The sequence below is a fragment of the Lissotriton vulgaris genome, chromosome 5 (assembly GCF_964263255.1).
Source record: "Lissotriton vulgaris chromosome 5, aLisVul1.2, whole genome shotgun sequence".
NCBI lineage: Eukaryota > Metazoa > Chordata > Amphibia > Caudata > Salamandridae > Lissotriton > Lissotriton vulgaris.
The window spans coordinates 1,007,455,204-1,007,478,539 of record NC_141693.1 but is presented as its reverse complement, the minus strand read 5'-3'; the positions used below and the strand labels follow the sequence as shown (position 1 = coordinate 1,007,478,539).

At 43.5% G+C, this 23,336-nt stretch overlaps 1 protein-coding gene across 1 annotated transcript in view; it reads left to right on the top strand.

Annotated features, from left to right (window-relative positions):
• The window catches only part of LOC147711895 (zinc finger matrin-type protein 4-like), a 1,215,746-nt gene that overhangs the window by 262,491 nt on the left and 929,919 nt on the right, over positions 1-23,336 (top strand). The window contains exon 2 of the mRNA XM_086922617.1: positions 16,166-16,270. Coding sequence (XP_086778743.1) covers positions 16,166-16,270 — 105 coding nt within the window. The remainder of the gene's footprint in view (positions 1-16,165; positions 16,271-23,336) is intronic.

The following is a 23,336-nucleotide window of genomic DNA, read 5'->3' as shown; positions in this document are numbered from 1 at the left end:
CTGGAGTTCATACACGTTCCGCTTCATACTCTCTCAACGCAATCCTTGACATCTCATCTTCATCTTATTTGTAAGGAAATGTTGGTTATGTTAGTCAAGGGGGCCATAGAAGAGGTTCAACACTCTCACAAAGGAATGGGTTTCTACTCCTGATTTTTCACAGTAATGAAACCTCAGGAAATCAGCAAGTACCTTAAAAATCAATCTTTTCATATGGTCACCCTCCAGGAGATCCTGCATTTCCTCAATCACAGAGATTTCCTGAATAGCCTTGATCTTCAGGATGCATACTTTCATATTCCCATCCATCCCAGGGATGGCAAATTCTTCAGATTCACAGTAGCTGGTACTCATTACCAATTCAAGGTGCTCCTGTTTTGTCTCAGATCTGCTCCCCAGATATTTACAAAATGTCTTGCCTCAATTCCAGCCTACCTACGACAGACCGGCCTATAAGTTTTCCTGTACCTTGACGACTGGCTGATAAAGGCACCGTCCTTTAGTTAAGGGTCCACAGATACAGCAATGTGCCTACAAACGTTCCGGACTCTGGGGCTCACGGTGCACTATCAAAAATCTCTGCTTTATCCTTCAAAGAGGATACGTTTTCTAGGAGCCACTTTAGACACGGCATTCTTTAGCCCACAGTCTTTCAAAAAGGAAGTATGCTTCAGTTCATCTCCTCAAGTTTCTTTTTGGCACGATGTAATCGGACATTATTCTGATACCTCATGCATGTATGAAAATGAGACTTTTCCAGGAGGAACTAGATGCACAATGGCTTCAAGTGGAAATAGAATTCGATGACATCATCCAGATCCTTCCCCTAATAATTAGGATAAGCTCCGACAATCTCTCCTCAGGATTGACGGACCTTCTCCTGAAGGGTGGGGAGCTCATTTACAAGATCTACACATATAGGGAAAAAGGAGTATAGCACAGACAAAGATTCATATCAGATTTCTAGAGCTTAGAGCGATCTCACTGGCTCTCCAAGCTTTTTTGTATATGGTGCGAGAACTATAGTGTTCATCACATCTCATTGCCTCCAGAACAGGTGTTACCTTCTCGTCTATTTCTAGCCAAATCTGATCTGGTGCTCTCTTCTTTTGAAGTGCACTTTGGGATCTCCTTCCTTGTTGTCTAACAGGGTAATCTTACAATTTCTTAAAGGATTATTCAGTGCAATTCCTCCAATAATGTCATCAGCAGCAACATGGCAACGCAACACAGTGTTATCCCAATTGATGAAAAGTCCTGTCAAATCTATTCACAAGGTGGAACTCAAATTCCTCTCTTGGAAGGTGGCTTTACTCTCAGCTCTTACTTCCACAAGAAGAGTAAGCAAACCTTTCTTGTAATTCAAAGATAACATTGTGATTCTCCGAACCAATCCCAAATTCATACCTAAGGTTCCCACAGATTTCCATCTCAACCAACCTGAAACACTAAAGACTTTCTTTCTGAATGATTTAACACCAGCAGAGACAGCTCTACACACTCTCAATGTAAAAAGATGCTAAAAGTTATATTTACATCGCACAAAGCATATACATACTAAACACCAACATTTTCTAGCTTTTGGAAACAATAACAAAGGAGGCCCAATTTCCAAACCCACCATAGCAAGATGGATTGCAGCAGCCATACAATTCTGCCATTCTATGGCTGGTAGACCTTTAATATCTGCAAATGGGACATGTTCATGCCCCAGCCAAATGCTGGTAGACCTTTAAGACACAAGGCTAAGGTGCACTCTACAAGAGCAGAGTCAACAACGCTGGCCTTGTTTGCTGGAGTGCCTATCGAAAGTATATGCCATGCTGCAACTTGGAACAGCAGGCACACTTTCACCCAGCATTACTGTCTAAATTCAGCACAGAGCAGTGATACAGCTGTGGGTCAAGAGGTTCTTCGGCATCTTTTTCAATAAGGTGATCCTAGTTTCATAAAATCTATAACGTTGTACCCACCATCCACTGCTGTATTTGTCTTATTTTATTATGCATATATTTTACTGCTAGCTATTCCGATTCAAGTATGCGAATCTATAGAAGATACTCAAATACTGGAGAAAAAACGTGTTATTTACCTGTAACTCGTGTTCTCCGGCACTGGTATCTTTAATAGATTTACATGCAACCTCCCCTCCTCCCCATAGAGGCTTCCCTTCCTGGCACATTGTGACTGTTTCCACTAGTGCTCGGAATTCTGATGGAATTTGCCTCTGCTGGGAGTGTTCTATGGATGCTGTCATCTGATTGGCTGAAATTTGGGTCTTTTTAAATGAGGTAGATATGATATTAAATGAATGTTTTTTTGCCATTGTAAGTTATGTTACTTACTACTACTGCTTTAGAATATACTGTGGGAGTCCCACCTCGACTGTGGGGATGAGTCAAGCATGTGAATCTATGAAAGATACCAATACTGGAGAACAAGAGTTACAGGTAAGTAACAAGTTTTTATGTAACATTTTTTTTTAAAAAGATGAAACATTTTCATAAAATGTGGATCTGGCACTTAGTGCCTTATCTCAGCATTAAATGCATCCGTGGGTCAATTTTGAATGAAAGGACGCATTTTTAATTTTAAAAGAGTGCAAAAAAACCAAGTGCAGCAAAAACCAGCTGCTCATGTTCTGTTCGTTTGTGTTGTTCCCATGCTCCTACAGTAGGATATTTACCTCAATGTAGCATTATTGCGTAATTGCAGGATTTCATAATAACCCTAAGGTGAAATACCTGAAGTTATGCCAGCATAACGACAATTTGATCTGGGCCTACTCTTGGTCTCTCTTTTGGTTGTAGTATCTTCATGTGCCCAAGTGTGACACTACCATGTCTCTCACGTTCCCGTCTCCCTTGCAGGATTCACATCATCGACCAATCAGGTGATATCTGCAGAACAGGGTACCTACATATCTTTGTTGTATAGGTAACCAGTTACATGTTATCAATTAACTGCCTTGCCCTTTTTTAGGTCGAGCAGAGGCAGAACATGCGTTGTCTCTTTGAGGCATGCTGTATTTACTCTGTGGGCTTACAGCCTGCCCATTGCCTTTTAATTCGTCCTTTCGATTGTCTTTCAACAATTCTTACTTGCTAGTGGTTAATCTATCCTCTTTGTCCATCCTTTTTGTGTTTGTTTTTCTTCCACAGAGCACTACTCAATTACTGTTAACATTACGCTTCTGTTTTTGTGTTCATTTGGGGGACTATGTTTTTTTTTGATTCCTGCTTGTGTCACTGTTTGTCCATCTTCAGTGGTTAGGCTTCGTCCGTCACCCGTCACTTAATCTCCCAGTACCTTTCAAATACCAAGATGAAACGTCAGACACTTCTGACGCTGATTTCAGGGCTCCTCTTTAATTTTCTCTGACTTCAAAGTGCAAGGATATCCCCAAAATCCCTCCAGCTTCACTGCTTGTTGCTTTAGTGAGCCTTGGTCACTAGACCTTCAGCAGCCCAACCTTGCAGCACAGTTAAGGGCAAGGCATGGGCAACTCTAGTCGCATTGTCTCTTGTTGACACTTGTTTATATATTGTGAACTCGATCGACCTGAAGGTGTTAGAGCACTTTACATGGGTACTAGTTACATTACACAGTGTCAAATTCATTTTTGGGGGCATTTTTATAGCGTTCAAATTTGACTGGCCCAAAGGTATTGAAGGGTTTTACGAAAGTGACAGTTACATTACACATGGTCAGGGTAATTTTTTAGTTTTTTGGTGTGTGGATATTAAGGGATACTGAAATTACCCCTGTTTATTAATTATTTCCCCTCTACCTAACAAATGGGAGCAGCATTCATCCGTTCCACCTCCTCCCGTGTCGCTGCATGCCTGCCCCAGTGCCTCTTCCTGTCGTCCTCCTGTCAGAGCTCTAATTTCAATGCACGTTTACAGTAGCTCCCCAGGGGCTGTGAGACAGTTTTTATTATATAATGTGAACTCGAGTGACCCAACGCTTTTGGAGCACTTTATATGATTGCTAGTTACATTACACAAGGTCATATTACATTTTGGGGGCATTTTTATAGAGCAGGAACTCAACTGACCCGAAGGTATTAGAGCGCTCTACAAAAGCGGCAGTTACATTACATAAGGTCAGGTTAATTTCTTTGTTTTTAGGTGCACGAAGATTAAGTGATGCCAATGCTGTCCCTGTTTATTCATTATTTCCCCTCTACCGGACCAATGGGAGCATTTTCTTGTTGCTATGTCCAGTGCTCATATACCCAAGGGGCTTAGATAGAGGGCTGGGACAGAGGGCGGGCAGGGGCTTGGTGTTAAACTGATGGTGCGAGCAGTGTTTTGAATGGAAAACTAGAAGGGTGCCTGGTGAATAGACGCCTGGGGGAGGAGGGATGTGACATTTCCACTATTGGAAAGTACTTCACTGCTTTTTTTCATAGACTGCTCAATACTCTAGTGATGCAGCCGCACACAGAATGTTATAGCCCTGTTGACTTGCATCAAGGCACTAGTCTTTCTGTGTGTTTAAAAGCCTTGGAATGTGCCCATAAATATTTTCTTAGCAAGCATGTATTCCTGAATCGGACAGCATGACCCAGTGTGTAATAATTGTATGGCTCTTCAATCCCGGGCACCACAGCATCCAGGATAATGTGTTGCATGACTAAACACATAAGGTTGCCAAAGGCGTGACCTCTTGGCTATGCCAGTGCTTGTTATTCATTTATTTTCTTGATGCTTGTGGTTACCTGTGTGCAGCATCCTGTGTTGTTCAGTACATTATTGAAAAGTGCTCTAGTGTTTGGCATAGTCTGCGATAAGGAGCATTCTGAAAAAAATATACAAATATACATGGCATTTACATACATATACAATATACATAAGTCTATCATTGTTCAAGTGGTCCTTTATGAGGTGTTAGCTTAGACCAGTGGGAGTTGCTTGATGCCAGCTCACTCTATCTTCCCAAAGTAGATGGGGCTTGGACCTATGCCCACTGTCAAGCAACCTAGGTTGCTCCCTGATATTCGGTCCTGATAGTATCCAAATCAATGATACTAGTTTACACATCTCGGAATGATAAGAGACTAGTTGACTTGGCCTATTAGGATTTGTACCTATGACTTGCAGATCTCTGGGCAGGCACTGAGCTCCCTTATAATCAATTCAATTCAATTCAAAGATTCTTTATTTCGGCTTTGTTGCCATAAAAGAAACAATTCATATACATACAATAAAAGAGAGCAAGGTAAAAACTGTACAGCATGGAACTTAAAAACCATTGGCTAAAAACAATTTAATCATTTCAACAGCCCTTTAGAAATTCGTAATGCCACTAATTCCTTTTTGCTAAATGCAAGTGTAAATCACATCAGCAGTTTCGTATGGTTTATTAGATTGATTGTGCCCTTCTCCATGGTCAAAGGATTTGACGTCAGCCCTGTATTGTGCTGAAGGTTTTCTTCATAGTAGTATTATGCTATATTTAGTTTGCTAAGCTCAGTACAACATAGACATACAATTTTGTTCTTTCTATTATTTCGTACATTTTAATGAATGTGCCGGGCGTGATTAATGTCATATCACTATCATTTAATTGGAAAAGAAACAATAATTTATTAACCCAATTAGGCAAGACTCGTATGCAGAGTTCCTGATGATATAAAAAGTGATTGTGTGCTTCATTTTTGACATTAATGTATCAGAAGCATGCTTGGACTTATAATTTAGCCGCTAAAAATGTTCCTGTCTATTTCATGCTTTCTTGATCTCTGGTATAGTTCCTCCTCCACACACATATGAAGGCCATCAGTAGAAGCGACCCGATAACTTCTGATAAGTGAGTTCATTACCATTAGTTCACATGATAGAATTTGAGTTTTGTGGTTTTTATGCCAGAACCTACTTTGAGCGGTTAAAAGCCACATTGCTGAGGATTTTGGTCAAAGCTGCTGCACTTTGATGAAGGAAAAATTCCTGGTAAATAAAAGGGCATACGGGTTTTGGTGTGATAAGAACCAACATTTGCATGTTTGCCCCTTTGTGAGAGGTATAACTCGTCTTAGCGATAATTATCAAGCATGATCTACTCGCACACTTCGGTGTCGGTCAGTAGCGGCTGGCAGGGAACGAGAGTGGAGAGGCGGCAGTGGGGGGTACAAAATACAAACCATAAAACACTTAGCCCCTCTCCATGTCTCTCCTCTGTAGTCCCTCATTGTCTCTCTGCGGCCAAAACCAGGAAGTACAAAGGCCCCATTCCCTAAGCCAATCACAACTATGCGATGCAGCGTTGTGATTGGCCTGAGTGCTGCTGTTCGGCGCTCGGATGAGGAATGGGAGCCTGAGCATGTTCCTCACCAGGCAGTGTAATGCAGCCTGGTGGGGAACATGCAAAGTGCACGTGACTGTTTGGCTGGCCCAAGATGGCCGGACAAACAGTCATGCGCAATTGGAGTGTGAAAACCCCTCCTCCCCTGTGCCACCAGCCCCAGTCTGCCCTAACCCAGCCCGAACCTTTGAAAAATAAAATTATCAAAACAACGTTATCATTTTATTTTTCCTGCTGTGAGACCAGTTGGGCGACACTCCTCCTCCCAAGCGGAGGGGCCGCCCCGGTGGTGGTTTGTAAACATGGATCTCTTGTGATTACAGTTCCCTGTAGAGTGCACATCTGCACAGCCACCTTTCCTCTTTCTTGATGCCACGCACACTTTTGAATCAGAAAAATGAATGATGATTGATTCACTCTGAAGTTGTATCACAGGCTTTCCTTTTATTTCGAATGCAACTGTGGAACAAAGCCTGGGCATGAAATGAAGCGTGGCCACTCTCTAAGGACCTGGCAAGGTAAAACTCCCAGATGCTTTCATTTCTGAACTTGAAAGTAAGTTTTCCAGGCCACTTTCTAATTGTGATAAATTACCTGAATGCAGGTTTTTGTAGCAAAGAAATGCATTCTTATTTCGTGATGTTTGACAATAAGCAGCTTAGGTACTTCCTTATTTTCATAGTAAAGTGATTAATAGTGGTATCCGCCTGGGGTAAGAGGAGACGTTCAAGCACAGCCGCTTCAGAAGATGAGATGGGTTGTGTTGCATATCCGGTGCTTAGGTCCAAAACTAGTTTTTGTGAGACTAGTGCTGAACGCCACTGCACTGCAGCTTCCTGCTGTTCCCAGAGTTAAGAGAGCTGGAAGTGGAGGTCGATCCTTCGCATTTCTGGCACCTAAACTCTGGAATTCTCTGGCGATCAGCCTGAGAATAGACGACAATTTTATGAGTGTTAGAAAGAAACTAAGACCCTACTTGTTTCTCCAATCTTTCAATCTTTTTAATCACTTTCACTCCAGCAGTTGTTGATAGAGCAGGGAAGCCTGTTGTCAGGAAGCCATGTGCAACACACAGCCGTAACAAATCAAGCTTTTTCAGCCTCACACAGTATACTTCTCTGCCCATGTACCTCAGTCTGACCTGACGCAAATTCACCTTTCCCAGGGTAGAGAACATCCATTGTTGTATCAAGGGTAGAGGAGTTGGCCTAATGGCTAGGATGGTTGACCTCAAATCTGGGGAACCAGGTTTGAGTCTCGGCAAGGATGCGCAACATCCTGTGATTCTGTCCAAATCACGTAATCTCCCCGTGCCTAACAAAAATGCATGTGTCCACATGTAACGCAACTGGTGCTTGTGTAAAGCGCTCTGATACCTGGTACCCTCGGGTCAAGTTCACGCTATTTAAAACTCTGTAAAAAATAAAAAAGTAACCTCAATGCTGACCTGGAAGACTGCTCTGCCAGACCTCCATAGTCCTAACTCTGTCACACCAAGACCTTGTGCACTGCAGCAGGGTTCTATAACTAGCTGCGGGGATCAGACACAGACCGTCCCTGCAGCAAGGTGGATGTACTACATGTATTTGTCAGTTTATACAACGACGCACACTGGAGATAGCCTACTTAGAAGTGCTCTTACTCTAGATAATATGGAACCTGAGGCCTGGGGAGGAGAAGTGATATGCTCAGGATCAGAACGTATGGTAGACATGGGATACATGATTTAAAATGGTATTTATCAATCTGAAAAAGTGTGTGTGCGAGGAGGGGGCGGTTGGATTGTTGGTGCATCTTAGCAGTTATTTATCAATTTTGGTATTACAGGTCTCTTTCTATTACTTTCTTTTTTATTACTTCCTCTGCTGTCTTTACAAAGCCCACTGTTTAGGTCTCGCCTACGCAGTGCGCACGCGCTGCTTAGGAGACAGACCTTTAGCTAGCGGCACAGCTTTGGGGGCAAAAACGTGCACACGTTACATTGCTTGCAATGGCAACGCGTGTAAGTCTGCAGATTCCCTTGCGGGAGCGCGCGGCGCCATATGGTCGCAAATATCGCTTCTTGCTGCATGCTCCCGCAAGTTTATCGCGTAGGCCCCCTCCCCTGCTGACGCGCGAGGCGCGCACTTGTACTGGTTCGTTTTTTTTTTATTGTCCTTTGCTTGAACCTACACGCACCGGTTATTAATGGTCCTCGCACACGTGTCGGGGGCCCTGCCATATTATGCCTTGTTTCCATGAAGTGTTGACAGTTGTGTTGTGCTCAATAAAATTGTTGAGATTTATAAGCATTGTTTACACAACCTGTTCGCCTGCTGAAACTCCAGCAGCATCTATTTCACTGTGCTAATTAGCTGCTAATTACGAATGAGCTTTGTGTGTCTTTGTCTATATAACTGGCTCCTGCATTTTGTAGGAAGCATTAAGAAATTAATTTACAAAGCGGCAACCCTATCAGGAGAGTAAACTGAACAGCGTGCATCTGAAATACCTGATGCGCCTCTTTTGTGCCCTTAGGACAACTTTTAATGTGTAGAATTTGCTCGGAGGCTTCCGGTGTACAGCTGCAACTTCTGTCTGACTGCCTGTGTGGGACTTTTCTGCGTCTGCCATTGCATTTTTACTGCTACTACTATGTGGAAGGTTCTCCAACTGCCTGTGTATGCTTGTTTATTGACTGCCTGTGTAAGAGTGCTCTTGTGACACGAGTGTAGTTGCTCTGACTGGTTTATCCGTATATTCAGTGGTTTCCTGTGGTTGGTTACCTGTGTTACCTGTGGGAGGATGTTCTGTGGTTGCCTGTGTGTGATTGCCTTGGGGCTGCATTACGAGTGGCTGTTTCTGGGATGGGTGTATTAGTGGCTGCTTCTAAGCTGCAGCGCTGTAAATCCTTCCATGTGATTGCTCGTTGATTGATTGTGTGTTGCAGTTTGGGTTTGGCTGTATCCTTTCACTACTTTTTTGTTGCTTCTTATCTTTTCTCTTCCCATTTATGTATGTCATGTTTTAATTAAGCTGTTAGTTGACCAGGAATTCTGAAGGGTAGCACACTTTCTCTCTTTTGGTGAGTTTGGACCATAGGTATCAACATCCTGATTTGCGATTCTCAAATAGCGAATTTTTTAGAAATCGCTATTTGAGAATTGCAAATAGGGATATATGTGAAAAATCGCAATTTTTTAGCGATTTCTTAAAATTCCTTGATTGCGATTAGCAAATCTGCGAATTTCGGCGTTTGCGAATGCAATTTTGCTTGATACATATGGCCCATAATGGCTACATTCTGAAAGAAAGCAATTAGTGCTTTTTGATGGCAAGCAGAGCTCATCTTAGTTATTGGCTTGAAAATGGCCCATACCCCCACATAGGTCTTTTTTCGAGTATCCTTGTCATTGACTTGTCTCAGTAATTCTCATCCTCCTCTGTGAAGAAAATATCCCAAACCTGTGGTTCCAAAACACACTGATTTAAAATATTAACTGTTTGGTGAGTGATTGTTACGCATTACACTGTTCTTTCTTTGCACTTGATGAGCTACGCAAAAAAGGTGGCATTGATGCACCAGCAAATCTTTTTTTTTGTTTGTCTTTTATGAAACAAAAACTTTAGTACTTATCTTCTTTATTTTGTTAATCTCCACGGAGAACCTGCGACCCCTTCAGTAAAACAGCATACACTATATTAGTAAAAGGCAAGGGCCATAGGCACACGCTCTCTCGCACCTCTACATCTAGGGAACATGATGGCATTCAAAACGTAGGTTAATGCTTTGTCCGTTTTACTTATTCTGCAGTGTTTCTTTAAAAACAAATGCATATTGATTAAAATTTTAATTCACATTTTTGCGAGGATTGCCCTTTTTTCACATTTGCCATCAAAGGTACTTTATGCTTTTGAAGTCCAAGCTTTTGATTGATTGACGCAACCTTTCACAGTCACATGAGCCAAGTTGGTATAGTCTAAAATAAATTGTCAGGCTACATGTTCAGGATTTTTGCAGCGAGGCACTTCAGAACGTTGGTCCGTACACTTCCTCATTGCAAAACGTCAGTAAGCAGAACATTTTACATTAAGATCAGTGGCGTAACACAAACCCTTGCAGTCCCTGCTGTTCATGGGACCTCCACCTCTTCCAGGGCCCCCTCAGCCCTTCAGGGGCCCCCACTAAGCCCAAGGTCAATTAGTATCTGTGAGATATATAAGATTCAGGGCCCCCTCGGGGTGGGGGGATCATTTTATGTTACCACATTGATTGAGGTTGCATTTATATAGTGCTTACTACCCCTGATGTGGTGTTTAAGCGCTTTATAGGGAGTCAGACACTAACCGGGATCCCCAAGTTAGTTGTCAGTCCATTGGCTAGTGGGGTTATTCCTGCATGCTAAAGGAAACTATTTTTTGCTTTTACTCTTGTTTCTTTGTGGCACATTAGTGATTTAGGTGTGATCATTAGAGGGAAGCTATGTGAGAAGTAAATGTTTGCTGGAATTATTATTGTTATGATTGGAAAAAAAAGAAAAGGCTTAAGATAGACATGCATGATATTCAAAAAAAGCACTTCAACGCCTCACCAGGGGTAGTAAGCGCCATGTAAATGCAATTCCAATTACAACTTAGAGTAATTGATGTACAAAAGTGGCATGTAGAAGGGAAGCAGAGATGCATTCAAAATTAACAGGTATTGGCATAGCCAATAGGTCTCGCCTTTGGGACCTTATAAGTGTTTAGCCATGCAACACTTGATGTTGTTGCACCAAGAATATTGTGCTGGATATCTAAACACTTATAAGGTCCCAAAGGCGAGACTCATTGGCTATGCCAATGCTTGTTCTGGACTAGGGGTGTCTATAAACTATAGCAGTAAAAACATGTTTCTATGTTTTTATTTGTCAGTAGGCATATTTGGGGGTGCTCTGAGTGCTAATGATGCCTCTGCTGAGAAGTGTTCTAGCTATACCGACCCCTGCATTCTACAGAGCCTGCCTCTAGGAAAAACTTTGGGCCTCTGCAGTCATTTTATTTCTTGATGATTTATCTTCAAGTACTCCCTTGTATATCCCTATTCAATGATTAAGAATAATACACCCGTTTTACAAGCGACAATGGAGACCATCGTATTTCGATCTTCTTAGCTTGCACACCACACACTCTTTTAATATTATAGCATACAACTTCTGTTCTCATATACTGCGTAGGAGACGAACGTCAGATGCCATGCACCAATCCCAGTGAGAGAAGAGCTGCCTCCAAACTGGTTTTGAGTAATCACAGGGGAGAGTTTCCCTGGCCACACCTCTAGGGTGGGTACAGGAGTTTTGCACAGGGAAGAAAGGATTTGCCATCTTTTTTTAGGTAGAGAGGGGCACTGTGGGATTGTTTGCAGTAGGACATATAGAGGCTGTTTCAAAAGTGGGCAGAGTCACCACTGGGAATGTTTAACCTCTAGATCAGGGCCAGGCCTTGAGTCACCTTCTCACACAGGCCAGTGGATGGAATAAATGTGGCAAGCCTGGAAACACTCTCTTCAGACACTACTTGGCCTACAGAAGACAGAAGAAGGACTGCATCTGCTGTTGAGACCTGTGAGGCGAACCCTAAGGGCAGGACTGCTACCACTTGTACCCAAGAGTAAGAGGTGGATTCCAAGGGTCAGTTGAGTAATATCTGGTTAAGCTACAAGAACTCCAGCTGACCATTTTCAACTGGGCATACCCTGGACCCTGATGACGGCTTCCGTTGAAGTAAGCCCAAACCCCCAAATGTTGCCCCCCAGGTCTTGGATCTTGGGTGGGGTAAAAGTGCACTCCTCCTATCCCCAAACTACAAGAAGTGGGACTTAAACTTTTTGCCAACTTTCTAGTTGGAAACCCAACTGAGACCTCGGGCACTGTCGAAGCTACAGCGTCAACCTGCTGGCTTGCACCTCTGAAGGAGATCTGATTTCCAGAAAAGTCCAAAACAGAGGGCTTCATTGGGACAGACACAGAGCAGCAGCCCATCAAAGTTGAGGCCTGCCTGGGAACGGACTGCCTGTTTGGAAATGTCCCTCCTTCTTCGACGAGCACAGTGGGACCCAGCACTTCAGCAACCCATCATCGTCGAGCCCTGCTTCAGATCCAGCTTGCCCTGCCCGATGACTCGTTGACAACAACTTTTTTTCCATTAAATTTTCTAAATCAGATGGTAATCTTTCCACTGAGATGCAGCTGGTTTCTGTATCTCTCTGTCGATCCATTACGGGGACAATAACTTTTTACTGTGATCTAGGCTAGCACGAAGAAATAGGAGGGGTTGGAGCTTTGTGCATTTTAATGCTATTTTAATTTCAAAGCATTAAACATTCCTATATTTTTTTCTCCTAGTTAGATTTTTGTGGTCTTGGTGTTATTTTGTTAATTAGATATTCTCTATTCTTAAAATGGAGGGGAATTTTTATTGTGTTGTGTTTTTGACTTTTTAATTGGTTTGATACTTCTAAATGCTTTACACACTTTCAGAAGTTAGGCCTGTGTGCTCTGTGCCATAGCAACAAGGGTTCAGCACAGGTCTGAATTACTAAAACCTTTACTGGACCCAACAGGATTAGTGCTATTATTACTTGTGGTGGACTACTATCCACCCAACTGATAAACCACTTTCTCACAGAGGGATTCATGTGATTGCTAAAACAGAGCAGGATTAAAGCCTTTTCCACATGATAAAAACACAAATGGTGTAGTTTAGATACATTTAGGGCTTAGAAAACCAAACCCTAAAGATTCATGAGACAGATCTGTTTTTCTTTATAATTGAACATCATGAACAGCACACAAAAAAGCCATAAAAGGGTTTGGCATACCAGTGCAGCCTGTATCATAGCAGCCCATTTCTGACAGCAGAGAAGCTATACAATTGTTGTCCTTTTGAACATAGCAATACTTTACTAGCGAGGCTCGCAGCAAAACACCTTGCCTGTCAAAGCAACACAAGCCACCAATGACTGCTTAAGCGGCAGCCCACTGTCTTGATCATGCGAACCCTGAGATCGGAGTTGAAAGTGATGTGACTCTCGCCTACATATGTAAAACACCAATCAGCCTTACAGAAAGCCTGGCAGGGCCTGCAATAACCTAACATTGTCCCTAAAAATCAATATCAACGTGATCCCTCAGTGCCAACTAGAAATATCTGGAAAACAGTACTTTTTTACTGCTCCTCCTCGACTCAGAAGAGAACTGCCCAATGACAGTCCCACCTAAGTGAAGGAAGCTCTTTAAAGCAGGTGTTTTAAAAAGGTCCTAACTATGGGCACCCTAATCTAGACTGGTCCTCTTTGGATGCCGCCTGCCTGCTTGCCTCGGCTTAATGTTGCGCTAATGCTTTTTTTAGATCAGCCTCAGCTTCGAATGCAAATGTCAGTTTTCTAAGATTTGTACCTCACTCAAAATTTGCAACTGGTAGCCATGTTTTAGGAGCAGAAATGCGTACGTATCTGTAGATATGGTGCTGTAAAAGCCCCCTCTATATCAATCTATCTATCTATCTATCAATTCATAAACTTTATTCAACAATTAAGTCATAAAAGCAATACATGAAATACACATTTCCCAATATATAAAATACCATTAAAATGTATGCAATAAATATTTAAAAAAAAGATTAAACTACAAAGGACTATTGCTGAATGTCGTATATCCTTAAGTTCATAAAATCCATAAAACTCATCATATATACTATCTATCTATCTATCTATCTATCTATCTATCTATCTATCTATCTATCTATCTATCTATCTATCTATCTATCTATCTATCTATCTATCTATCTATCTATCTATCTATCTATCTATCTATCTATCTATCTATCTGTCTGTCTGTCTGTCTGTCTGTCTGGCTGTCTGTCTGTCTGTCTGTCTGTCTGTCTGTCTGTTTATCTGCCTGTCTGCCTGTCTGTGGTTTTGTCTAATTGGCTGTGTAGCCTATCCATAACTCCCTCCCCCGGGCCAATAATTTAAAGCGCCTAGGGGTAACGTTTCTGCTAGAATGATTACACGTTGAAGCATGATAGACAGAATGGGGCCGATCTGATCTTGGTCGGAAAGCCTCCGACCGAGATTGCCGGTTCCCACCGCCTAAATACAATTTAGATGGTTGGAAGTGAAATCAGCCGTTCATTCCGGCTGGCTATCGATGGGCTCAAGGAGCCTTTCAGCCAGTTGGAGACTGGAACGTACTCCATATCGACAGCGTTTTACACCGTCCAGATTACGATTACGGTTTCCAGCAGGCTTTCCATGCCGGGCTTTCTGACATGGCAAAGCCTGTTGGAAAGTAAGTTCGGGGGCCCCTAGCAGGGCACCCCTCTGTTTGCGGCCTACAGAGGGGACACCATTGATCCCTGGACCATTTAACAGGTACCCTGAGGTGCCTGCCACGTGGTACAGGGATGATCACAACCTTCCATTTCCTTATGAGAGCTTGTACTACGGCTGGTATACGGCTGAAGCACATGCCCCCATAGGGAAATGTGAGAATGTGACTAGACTATGTGTGGTTGCATCGTATTTGGGCGATAGGGACCGCCGACTGGAGGTCGGTCGGTCACGTTTCTGTGACAGTGTCCGCCCGACATCATAATAAGCCTCTAAGTTGGATAATAGAGCAGTTAGACATACATAACTAACTATGTCATTATAATGCAGGCTCAGATCACTCACACCGGATATGAGTATGTGTGCGGATCATCCTGTAAATGATCTCGCTTGGAAATAGTGCTGGTAGAGAATAACTAGTGTTCATCTTAATGTGGGGTGCTAGTCAGCTGTTCATTAGGTCTACGTTCACATGAACAGGGAAAGCCTAAGGGCTGATTGCGAGTTTGGCGGTGCGGGAGCGGACCGCCACGCCAGTGGCCCACTCCCGCACTGCCAACGTGTGTATGCATCACCCGCCAGATTAGCTTTTCCTCGTGTCTGCCGGGCTCTTTTTGGAGGTGCCTCTGAAAATGGGCACTGCAATGGGAATACCAAAAACAGTACTTGCATGGCAGAGACCGTAAAGTCCCTGCCATGCAGGAACTGGGGAGCATGCACACAGGGTGGCACATGGGTAACGGGGAACCCTGCTGGGGCCCCCTTTGTTTCAGGACCGCCAGCCTTTTCAAGGAGGAAAGACCTCCATGACACCGCTGGCGATCCTGACACTCGTAATATGCATGGCTCTGTGGCAGTGGCACCACCAGCATATTACTTAGCCCCTGACCGCCGCACCACCACCAGGGAACGTGACTTTCCATGCAGCTGTGGTAGTGCAATTGTGATCCGACCACCCAAGTTGTAATTTGGTCATCGTGCCGCCGGTACGGTGGTGGCAGTGCCCTCCCTCGAGCCTGGCAGTCCGAGAACCGCCAGACTCTTAATTTGCCTGCCTGTGTCCGTACTTCTCTGGCCATCTTTCTGTCTACTTACCTGTGCCTGTCTTTCCTGTACTGCTGTCTATTTCTCTTCAAGCGTCTGTGGCGACTTGCTTATTTGCCAATGCATCTATTAATTTCACTGTATTTTGTCTCTTGCTCATCCTTTGTAAAAACAGTCTTTAGACTTTAACGGTTTTGTAGTTTGACTGGGCCGCTGAGACCTTGCGAATGCATTGTATTTTCGACTCCTGACCTTTCGGCTGCACCGCAGGTACCCTTTGAGATTCAAGAGTTTGAGATTAGAATGAAAAACCTTTGCCAGTGACATATTCTTAACTAACGCTCACTTCGACTGCACTTTCTCACCTTCGCTTTTGTCATTCTGTCACTTAGCCTCGTTCTCCTGTGTTCATCACCGCCCTCACAGCTAACATCCCTCTCTCTATCGACCTTGTCATTTCAGATGAAGTCTGCGGCCGGCGAGGAGGGAGTTTTATTCACCAGCAGCTATTGCAACATTTGCAACGCACAGTTGATCTCGGAGTCCCAGCGCGTGGCGCATTACGAGGTGAGCACAATCTGCGTCAGCCTTGAAAGGGCATGGCAAAGATTCAAACGTCATTTTTGAGATGTGCTGTTTGTTTCTGACTAATTATATGGTTATTCTACACCGAGCTCCACATGCATGGCCAAGTCACATCGTGAAAGTGTGTAAAGTCTGTAGTTAAATGTGTATCTGCTTTACCAGGCCTACTTCTTACATGTTTCACTCCCCTTCCCGCACAGGGGCGGCCTTAGGCATGTGCAAGCTGTGCACCTGCACAGGGCCTCCAAACCCCCGGGGCCGCCACGCCAATATATATACTTAATATAATAATCCTCTGAGGATGGATACATATTTGTGTGGTGGCCCCTGGCAGGGATTTGGCAGCCTCCAGCCTCCTGTTCCACTTCCAAACACCCTGACCCCTCCCTCTTCACTGGCTTCCCAGCCTGCGTTCCTCCTGGTTCCTGATTGGCTTCTTTTTTCCCTACCAACTCCCTCACGTCTTGTGTCACAATACCCTCCTCCTCCTAAATGTTATCGTTCTGAGATGAATTCGGAAGGGTAGGAGCAGCCGTAGGTACTGGTCATCTAACGCCTTTTCTTTTATTAAAACACTTTCCTGAGCTCCGGGGGGGCTCCCCCCGCCCGGACCCCCTCTTCTGGGGCCCCCTACCTATGCTCCCTGCCCAGGGCCGCCATGAGCCTAGAGCCGCCCCCGTCCCGCCTCCTCTCGCTGTCTCTCCTTCTCAGTAACAGCATACCCACTTTTACAATGTCATTCACAATATAGCACAGGCACAGCTAAATATATTTAGCACCCATACCTCCAACTTCACCTTCCAGCAAGCATTTACTGTCCCAAGCACACTCCTCGATCTATTAATTCATTTGTTGAAGCCATTGCTGATGTTTCATCTGATGACCTCATTGTTTTGTAATTTTTCATCTCTTGTGTGAGGTAATTTTCACTGCATTTGTGTGAGGGAGGGGGTGTTCTGTTTGTGTACCACAAACAGTACTTTTCTCAGTGACAGCTTTACTGCGTTTTCTGTAAACAGGAAAGGCTTTCCTAAACAATTTTTTATTCCACTGATTTTTAACAATATATAGTTTTTAATTATTTTATAAATGGCAAGAAAGACTTCACAAGCCAAATGCGAGGGCACAAAATAATATTACTTAAGCAGCAAATAAGAATAGAGCAAAAATGGCGACAAAGTTAGACCACCGACAACGTAGATTGAAGGAGAAGAAAAAAAAAGGAAAAATATATTTTTTTCCTTCTCTTACCCGCTCTTTTTTTCAAAAGATTGAAAACATGGAAAACACAAACCCATATTATACATAGTAAGTGGGGGAGAGCATCATGGAAAAAAGCAATGAGGGAGAGCTAGACGGAAAAATCGTGAGAAGCAGCTTCTGCTGCTTCTCAGAGCCAGTGTTTTTTGTTTTTTTTGGCTTTCTGATATGTACCCACTCACAGGGCTTTAAGTGGACCGGATCTCACTGGGTCCGAGCACCGGGTGTTTTTATAAAGGAGGCCTCAAAACGGGTTTCTATCGGGCTCTGTTTTCTGTCCTGCACAGGCGGCCCTTTTTTTTTCGGGACATCGATGCGAGCTGCTCTCACTGCTCCCTTCTCACTAGTGTAGAAGTTACGGCATGACGTCATGCCAGATGAGCGTTATAGGGGATGGGAAATCCTTTAAAGAGAGTAATTTTCTCTCTGAATTTCCGTTCTCTTTTTTAAACTCTGGAGCATCAACATTGTCGTGGATTCACCAGGCCTATAGGTGGAAGCTTTTTCAATAATATTCAAGCCATAGTTGCTGCTTATTTAGCATATGCAACTAACAACCATTTACAAAGCCAACAGCCCTGATTTGTTGTAGTTACGATGTTACTTGTTGTATCATATATCTGGATGTAATGACAGAAACAGAAAAATACTAGTCGGTGGCTCACTATGTTAAACACAGATGTACAGCTTACGTGTTTTAAGCCACGCCCTTAATTGCATTTGCCACGTCCCTTTGAGAGACCCCCCCCCCAGTTTTTTCATCCCTCTTTAAGCCCTGTCCACTCATGTTCACAGAGCTCAATGAACCTACCTTAAGATATGGTAGGTGAGCCCTGAGCATATGATGTGGCCCTCAAGAATGCACTGCATTCATTTTCCTGGATCACAGAACCCATAGTGCATGGCCTTTTAACAATCCCTACAATATACGCTGTGTAGTGAACCGCTGCCTGGTGCAAAGCACTTCCTGGAAGTCAATGGGATGTGGAGGAGGATAGGACTTGGCATTCCTTTCTTGTATTTTGCATTCTACTCCTCTGATTTGTTTCTGAAATACTTTTGGGGTGTCATTCAGTTTTGTTGTTTCTTTTATCCTTTAGTGTTGGTTTATTGTACCTTTATGTTTGTGTTGTATTTAGTATTGTGATCTTATGTTGTGGTTTATATTGTATTATCTTGTGTTGTATTGTTGTGACAAATTGTCATAATGTCATTGGTAGGTTGGATCGATGTGTTGTGTTATGTGGCATTGTTTTTATACTTTGTGGGTTATGTAGGGGGATGAATGTTGTATCATGCTCTTGCTACTTGTTGTTTTGGTGTGTTATAAGGTAAAAATGTGAGTTGTGTTATGTTGTGTATTGCATTGTCGTTTTCTTGTATTATCTTTTGCTGTATTATTATATGTGCCTGTGACTGTCCAGAATTATGTTATTTTCCAGAAAAAAAATTAGCACCGTTCACGGGTTTTGGTCTTATGAACATCCATACAGCGATTTTTGAAGAAACAGAGGGCGGAGGGGTGGGGGTTTTGGGGGCGGGGTTCAGATGTATAGTTATTTTAGATGGTTGCAATTTCAGTGGTTACAAATGCCACAAGTGATATGACAGTTTCTGTTAATCACGATTAGAGTTTTTGAAAACTGTAAGTTAAAATCGAAATTGTGAATTTGAAATCAAATCTCTATTCTAAATTGTGGTTTTGGTTACACTGCTGTTTTCAACAAAAATATATATTATTTGCTAATAACTCTGGCATCGCTTGACAAATCTGCATAAAAGTTCATAAACGTTTAGCGAGTTTGGCTTACTTTTGTTGTCTTTAGACAAAACTGCTGGAAGGTTGGCAGACAATAAACAGGGAACAAATGCATTGCAACACATCCTTCTCAAGCCCTAACTTGCTTATATATATTTAGGACAGGAACTTTCACCATAGGAAGGAATGTAAAGGTCATCTTGGGTTAGGATTTGCTCAGACAGCAAACACTGCAAAGACAACCATCTTCCACAGGGATAGACATAAGGTTATAGGGATAGGCATAAGGTTATAACTGCCTATTCCTCTAGGAAAGTACCATTTCCTAACAAGAGTTTGCAAATGAAGACGCCGCACCTTTTGACATTCCTCATGCCTCTGCACCTTGTAGTCACCGACAATGCCAATGCAGAGTGAAGGAAACTTGAAGATGTACCAGAGGCACACTGTCTTCACCTGTTACAACATAAGGCAGTAAGCCGGTGCCATTGAGTTCTACTCTGAATCCTGCTCCGGGATGTGTGCCCTCCTCCTGGAGCTCAGGCCCGGACTGGCAGTTGCGGGCACCGGGCAATCCCCCGGTGCGCCGCAAGGGTGGGGGCCGGTTTTGGGCCCAGGGGGACGTTTTTATTACAGGGCCGTTTTCGCCCCTGTAACAAAATCGGCCAAAAACCGGAAAGACAAAGAGCTCAGTCGCACCCCCAGGGGGCCGGCCGAGCACTTTGCCAGGGCCGGTTTTGGTTCTCAGTCCGGACCTCCTGGAGCTCCAGGTTTATCGGGATCTTGCTGGAAAATATTAGCAAACACTTAAGGGAGCAGGAACCACAGACGCTTCTCCCCAATAGTGTTCACTATATGAATGGTGTTACCAATCTATCAATAATTGAAAATATCGTCAAAGTTGAGAATCACAGATTCCTTGAACTTCAAATTATGAAGGTAAACTATGACATTGATCACCAACATGAGGTTTTAATTGTGAAGCATGAAAAATAACTGATTGAACTCTCCAAGTGTGATGTAGCTTCAGATAGAAAGCTCCAGAATTAACCTGTTATATGATGGTATTAGGGCAAAAATATCATGGTCAAAACTTCACCGGCACTGAATGCACAGGAGACCGCTAATCCTCAACACCAGGAGCAAACATGGAAGAAGAGGTTCTTAACTTGCCTGCGTTTTCTTTCATCATAACCTATTATTGATATAAACTTTCTGGAATGGGCTGTCTTTAAATCTGTAAATGATATGTGTGATCAGTAGCTGCGGGAACCAAAGGATCCACATGAAGTGAAGACAAATGATTCCTTGATAGAAGCCTTGCAAACAAAACAAAATGGTGACTCCTTGGTTGGGGGAATGAGTGGCTTTGTTATCTGAAAACTCAGCCATTGGTAACGGGGGCACCCAATCATCTTGAAAAACATTCCAGTGGCATTTTGGATAGTGTTCAACATTTTGAAGTGTTTGTTATGTTTGCACATTGGACTGGGGCTGGCAAAAAAGAAAGATCTTGTTTAATCCCCCCAGCTTTGGAAAAAGTGTTACAAAAATATGAAAGATCTTGCATTCCTCTATCAGAAATTAGTGTATGTGGTAAACGATGAAAGTGAAAACTTTTAGTCAGGAACATTGAACATGAACCGTATTTGAAAAACTATCAAGTGTACCCAGGATATATCAAAACCCCTTCTGAAGGCGGAGGAGCTGTAATAAAATCAATACAGTTTGTATGCCATGGTTCCTGTACCAGTGGTGAGGGCTGCAAATGTCCTAAAGGTTCAGAATTCAGTAATTAATATTGAGCACAAATTGGACAATAAATAACATTCTAGAACATTAGAATGTACTTGAATCCACCAAAAACATCGAAAATTACCTGTCAATGCAATACCCAGTAAAGCAGTTTTACTTATGAAGAAGCTCTTCATGGAAGACAAAAGAGGAGGAAAAACTCCATAAAGCTTCTATGCAATGCCAGGGTAGTGAAGGAGGACAGCAAAGGAGGAGAATTATTATTATTATTATTCAATTACATATATCTAGTGCGCAGCTACCCGGAGGTTTCCCGGCGCCTGTGAACACAATGAGCAAGATGATTAGGCTGGGCACAGAAATGGAGTAGGAGGACTACTGATTAAAAACCCAAGTTTTTAGGCCTTTCTGAAATTTAAGATAGTGTTGTTCTGTATGTAAGTGAGTTGGAAGAGAGTTCCAGAGGGAGGGGGCCAGATATGCAAAGGAGCGTCCTCCCATTCTGGCTCATTTGATCCTCGGGACTTGGAATTTGTGTTGATTCGAAGATCGAAGTAGGCGTGGGGGTTGGTAGTGGTGTACAAAGGCATTAAGATAGTGGTGGGCTAGGCCAGGGTTAATTTTATGCATGTAGCATATTGCTTTAAATTTGGCCCGACTGTCAATTCTCAGCCAATGAAGTTCACGAGTGAGGCTGAGATGAGAGTCCTTTTGGGTGGTTTACAGAGCAGTCTGGCTGCTTAGTTCTGAACTACCGATTCAGAAAAGGGGGTGGTGATGGACAGAGTTTCTGAATTAAGCAGAATACTCCTACCCAGTCAACAGATCAGGGCTTGATCCATCACCGTTTTTTAGCTCACTGCACCATCCCAGCTCAGAACCTGGCTACATGCAAATTAGTCTGTCCCTGTCCCAGTGCATCATGAGAACAGGGCAAACCAAACTACCAAGCCAATTCTTATACTGGGAAGGAAACAAACTTCCGGGGACCGGTTTCTGGCATTACAGCCGTCTTCGGCCCGGCTTGCTTGAATCCTGATGGTGCAATGAGCAAGGGACTCACATCTGAGTATACCCTTACACGCTTATGGTGGACAAAATGATTCAGAAAAGGGGGTGGTGATGGACAGAGTTTCTGAATTAAGCAGAATACTCCTACCCAGTCAACAGATCAGGGCTTGATCCATCACCGTTTTTTAGCTCACTGCACCATCCCAGCTCAGAACCTGGCTACATGCAAATTAGTCTGTCCCTGTCCCAGTGCATCATGGGAACAGGGCAAACCAAACTACCAAGCCAATTCTTATACTTGGAAGGAAACAAACTTCCGGGGACCGGTTTCTAGCATTACAGCAGTCTTCGGCCCGGCTTGCTTGAATCCTGATGGTGCAATGAGCAAGGGACTCACATCTGAGTATACCCTTCCACGATTTGCATATAGCCAGGTTCTGAGCTGGGATGGTGAAGTGAGCTAAATAACGGTGATGGATCAAGCCCTGATCTTTGGACTGGGTAAGAGTGGTTTGCTTAATTCAGACACTCTGTTCATCACCACCCCCTTTTCTGAATCGTTTTTGGCCACTATAGGTGTGGCAGGGTATACTCAGACATGAGTCCCTTGCTCACTGCACCATCAGGATTCAAGCAAGCCAGGCCGACGACGGCTGAAATGCAAGAAACCGGTCCCCGGAAGCTTGTCTCCTTTCTGGTGAAGAATTGGCTTGGTAGTTTAGTCTGCCCTGTTCCCATGATGCACTGGGCCAGGGACAGACTGATTTGCATATAGCCAGGTTCTGAGCTGGGATGGTGCAGTGAGCTAAATAACGGTGATGGATCAAGCCCTGATCTTTGGACTGGGTAAGAGTGGTCTGCTTAATTCAGACACTCTGTTCATCACCACCCCCTTTTCTGAATCGTTTTTGGCCACTATAGGTGTGGCAGGGTATACTCAGACATGAGTCCCTTGCTCACTGCCCCCATCAGGATTCAAGCAACCCGGCCCGACGATGGCTGAAATGCCAGAAACCGGTCCCCGGAAGCTTGTCTCCTTTCTGGTGAAGAATTGGCTTGGTAGTTTAGTCTGCCCTGTTCCCATGATGCACTGGGCCAGGGACAGACTGATTTGCATATAGCCAGGTTCTGAGCTGGGATGGTGCAGTGAGCTAAATAACGGTGATGGATCAAGCCCTGATCTTTGGACTGGGTAAGAGTGGTCTGCTTAATTCAGACACTCTGTTCATCACCACCCCCTTTTCTGAATCGTTTTTGGCCACT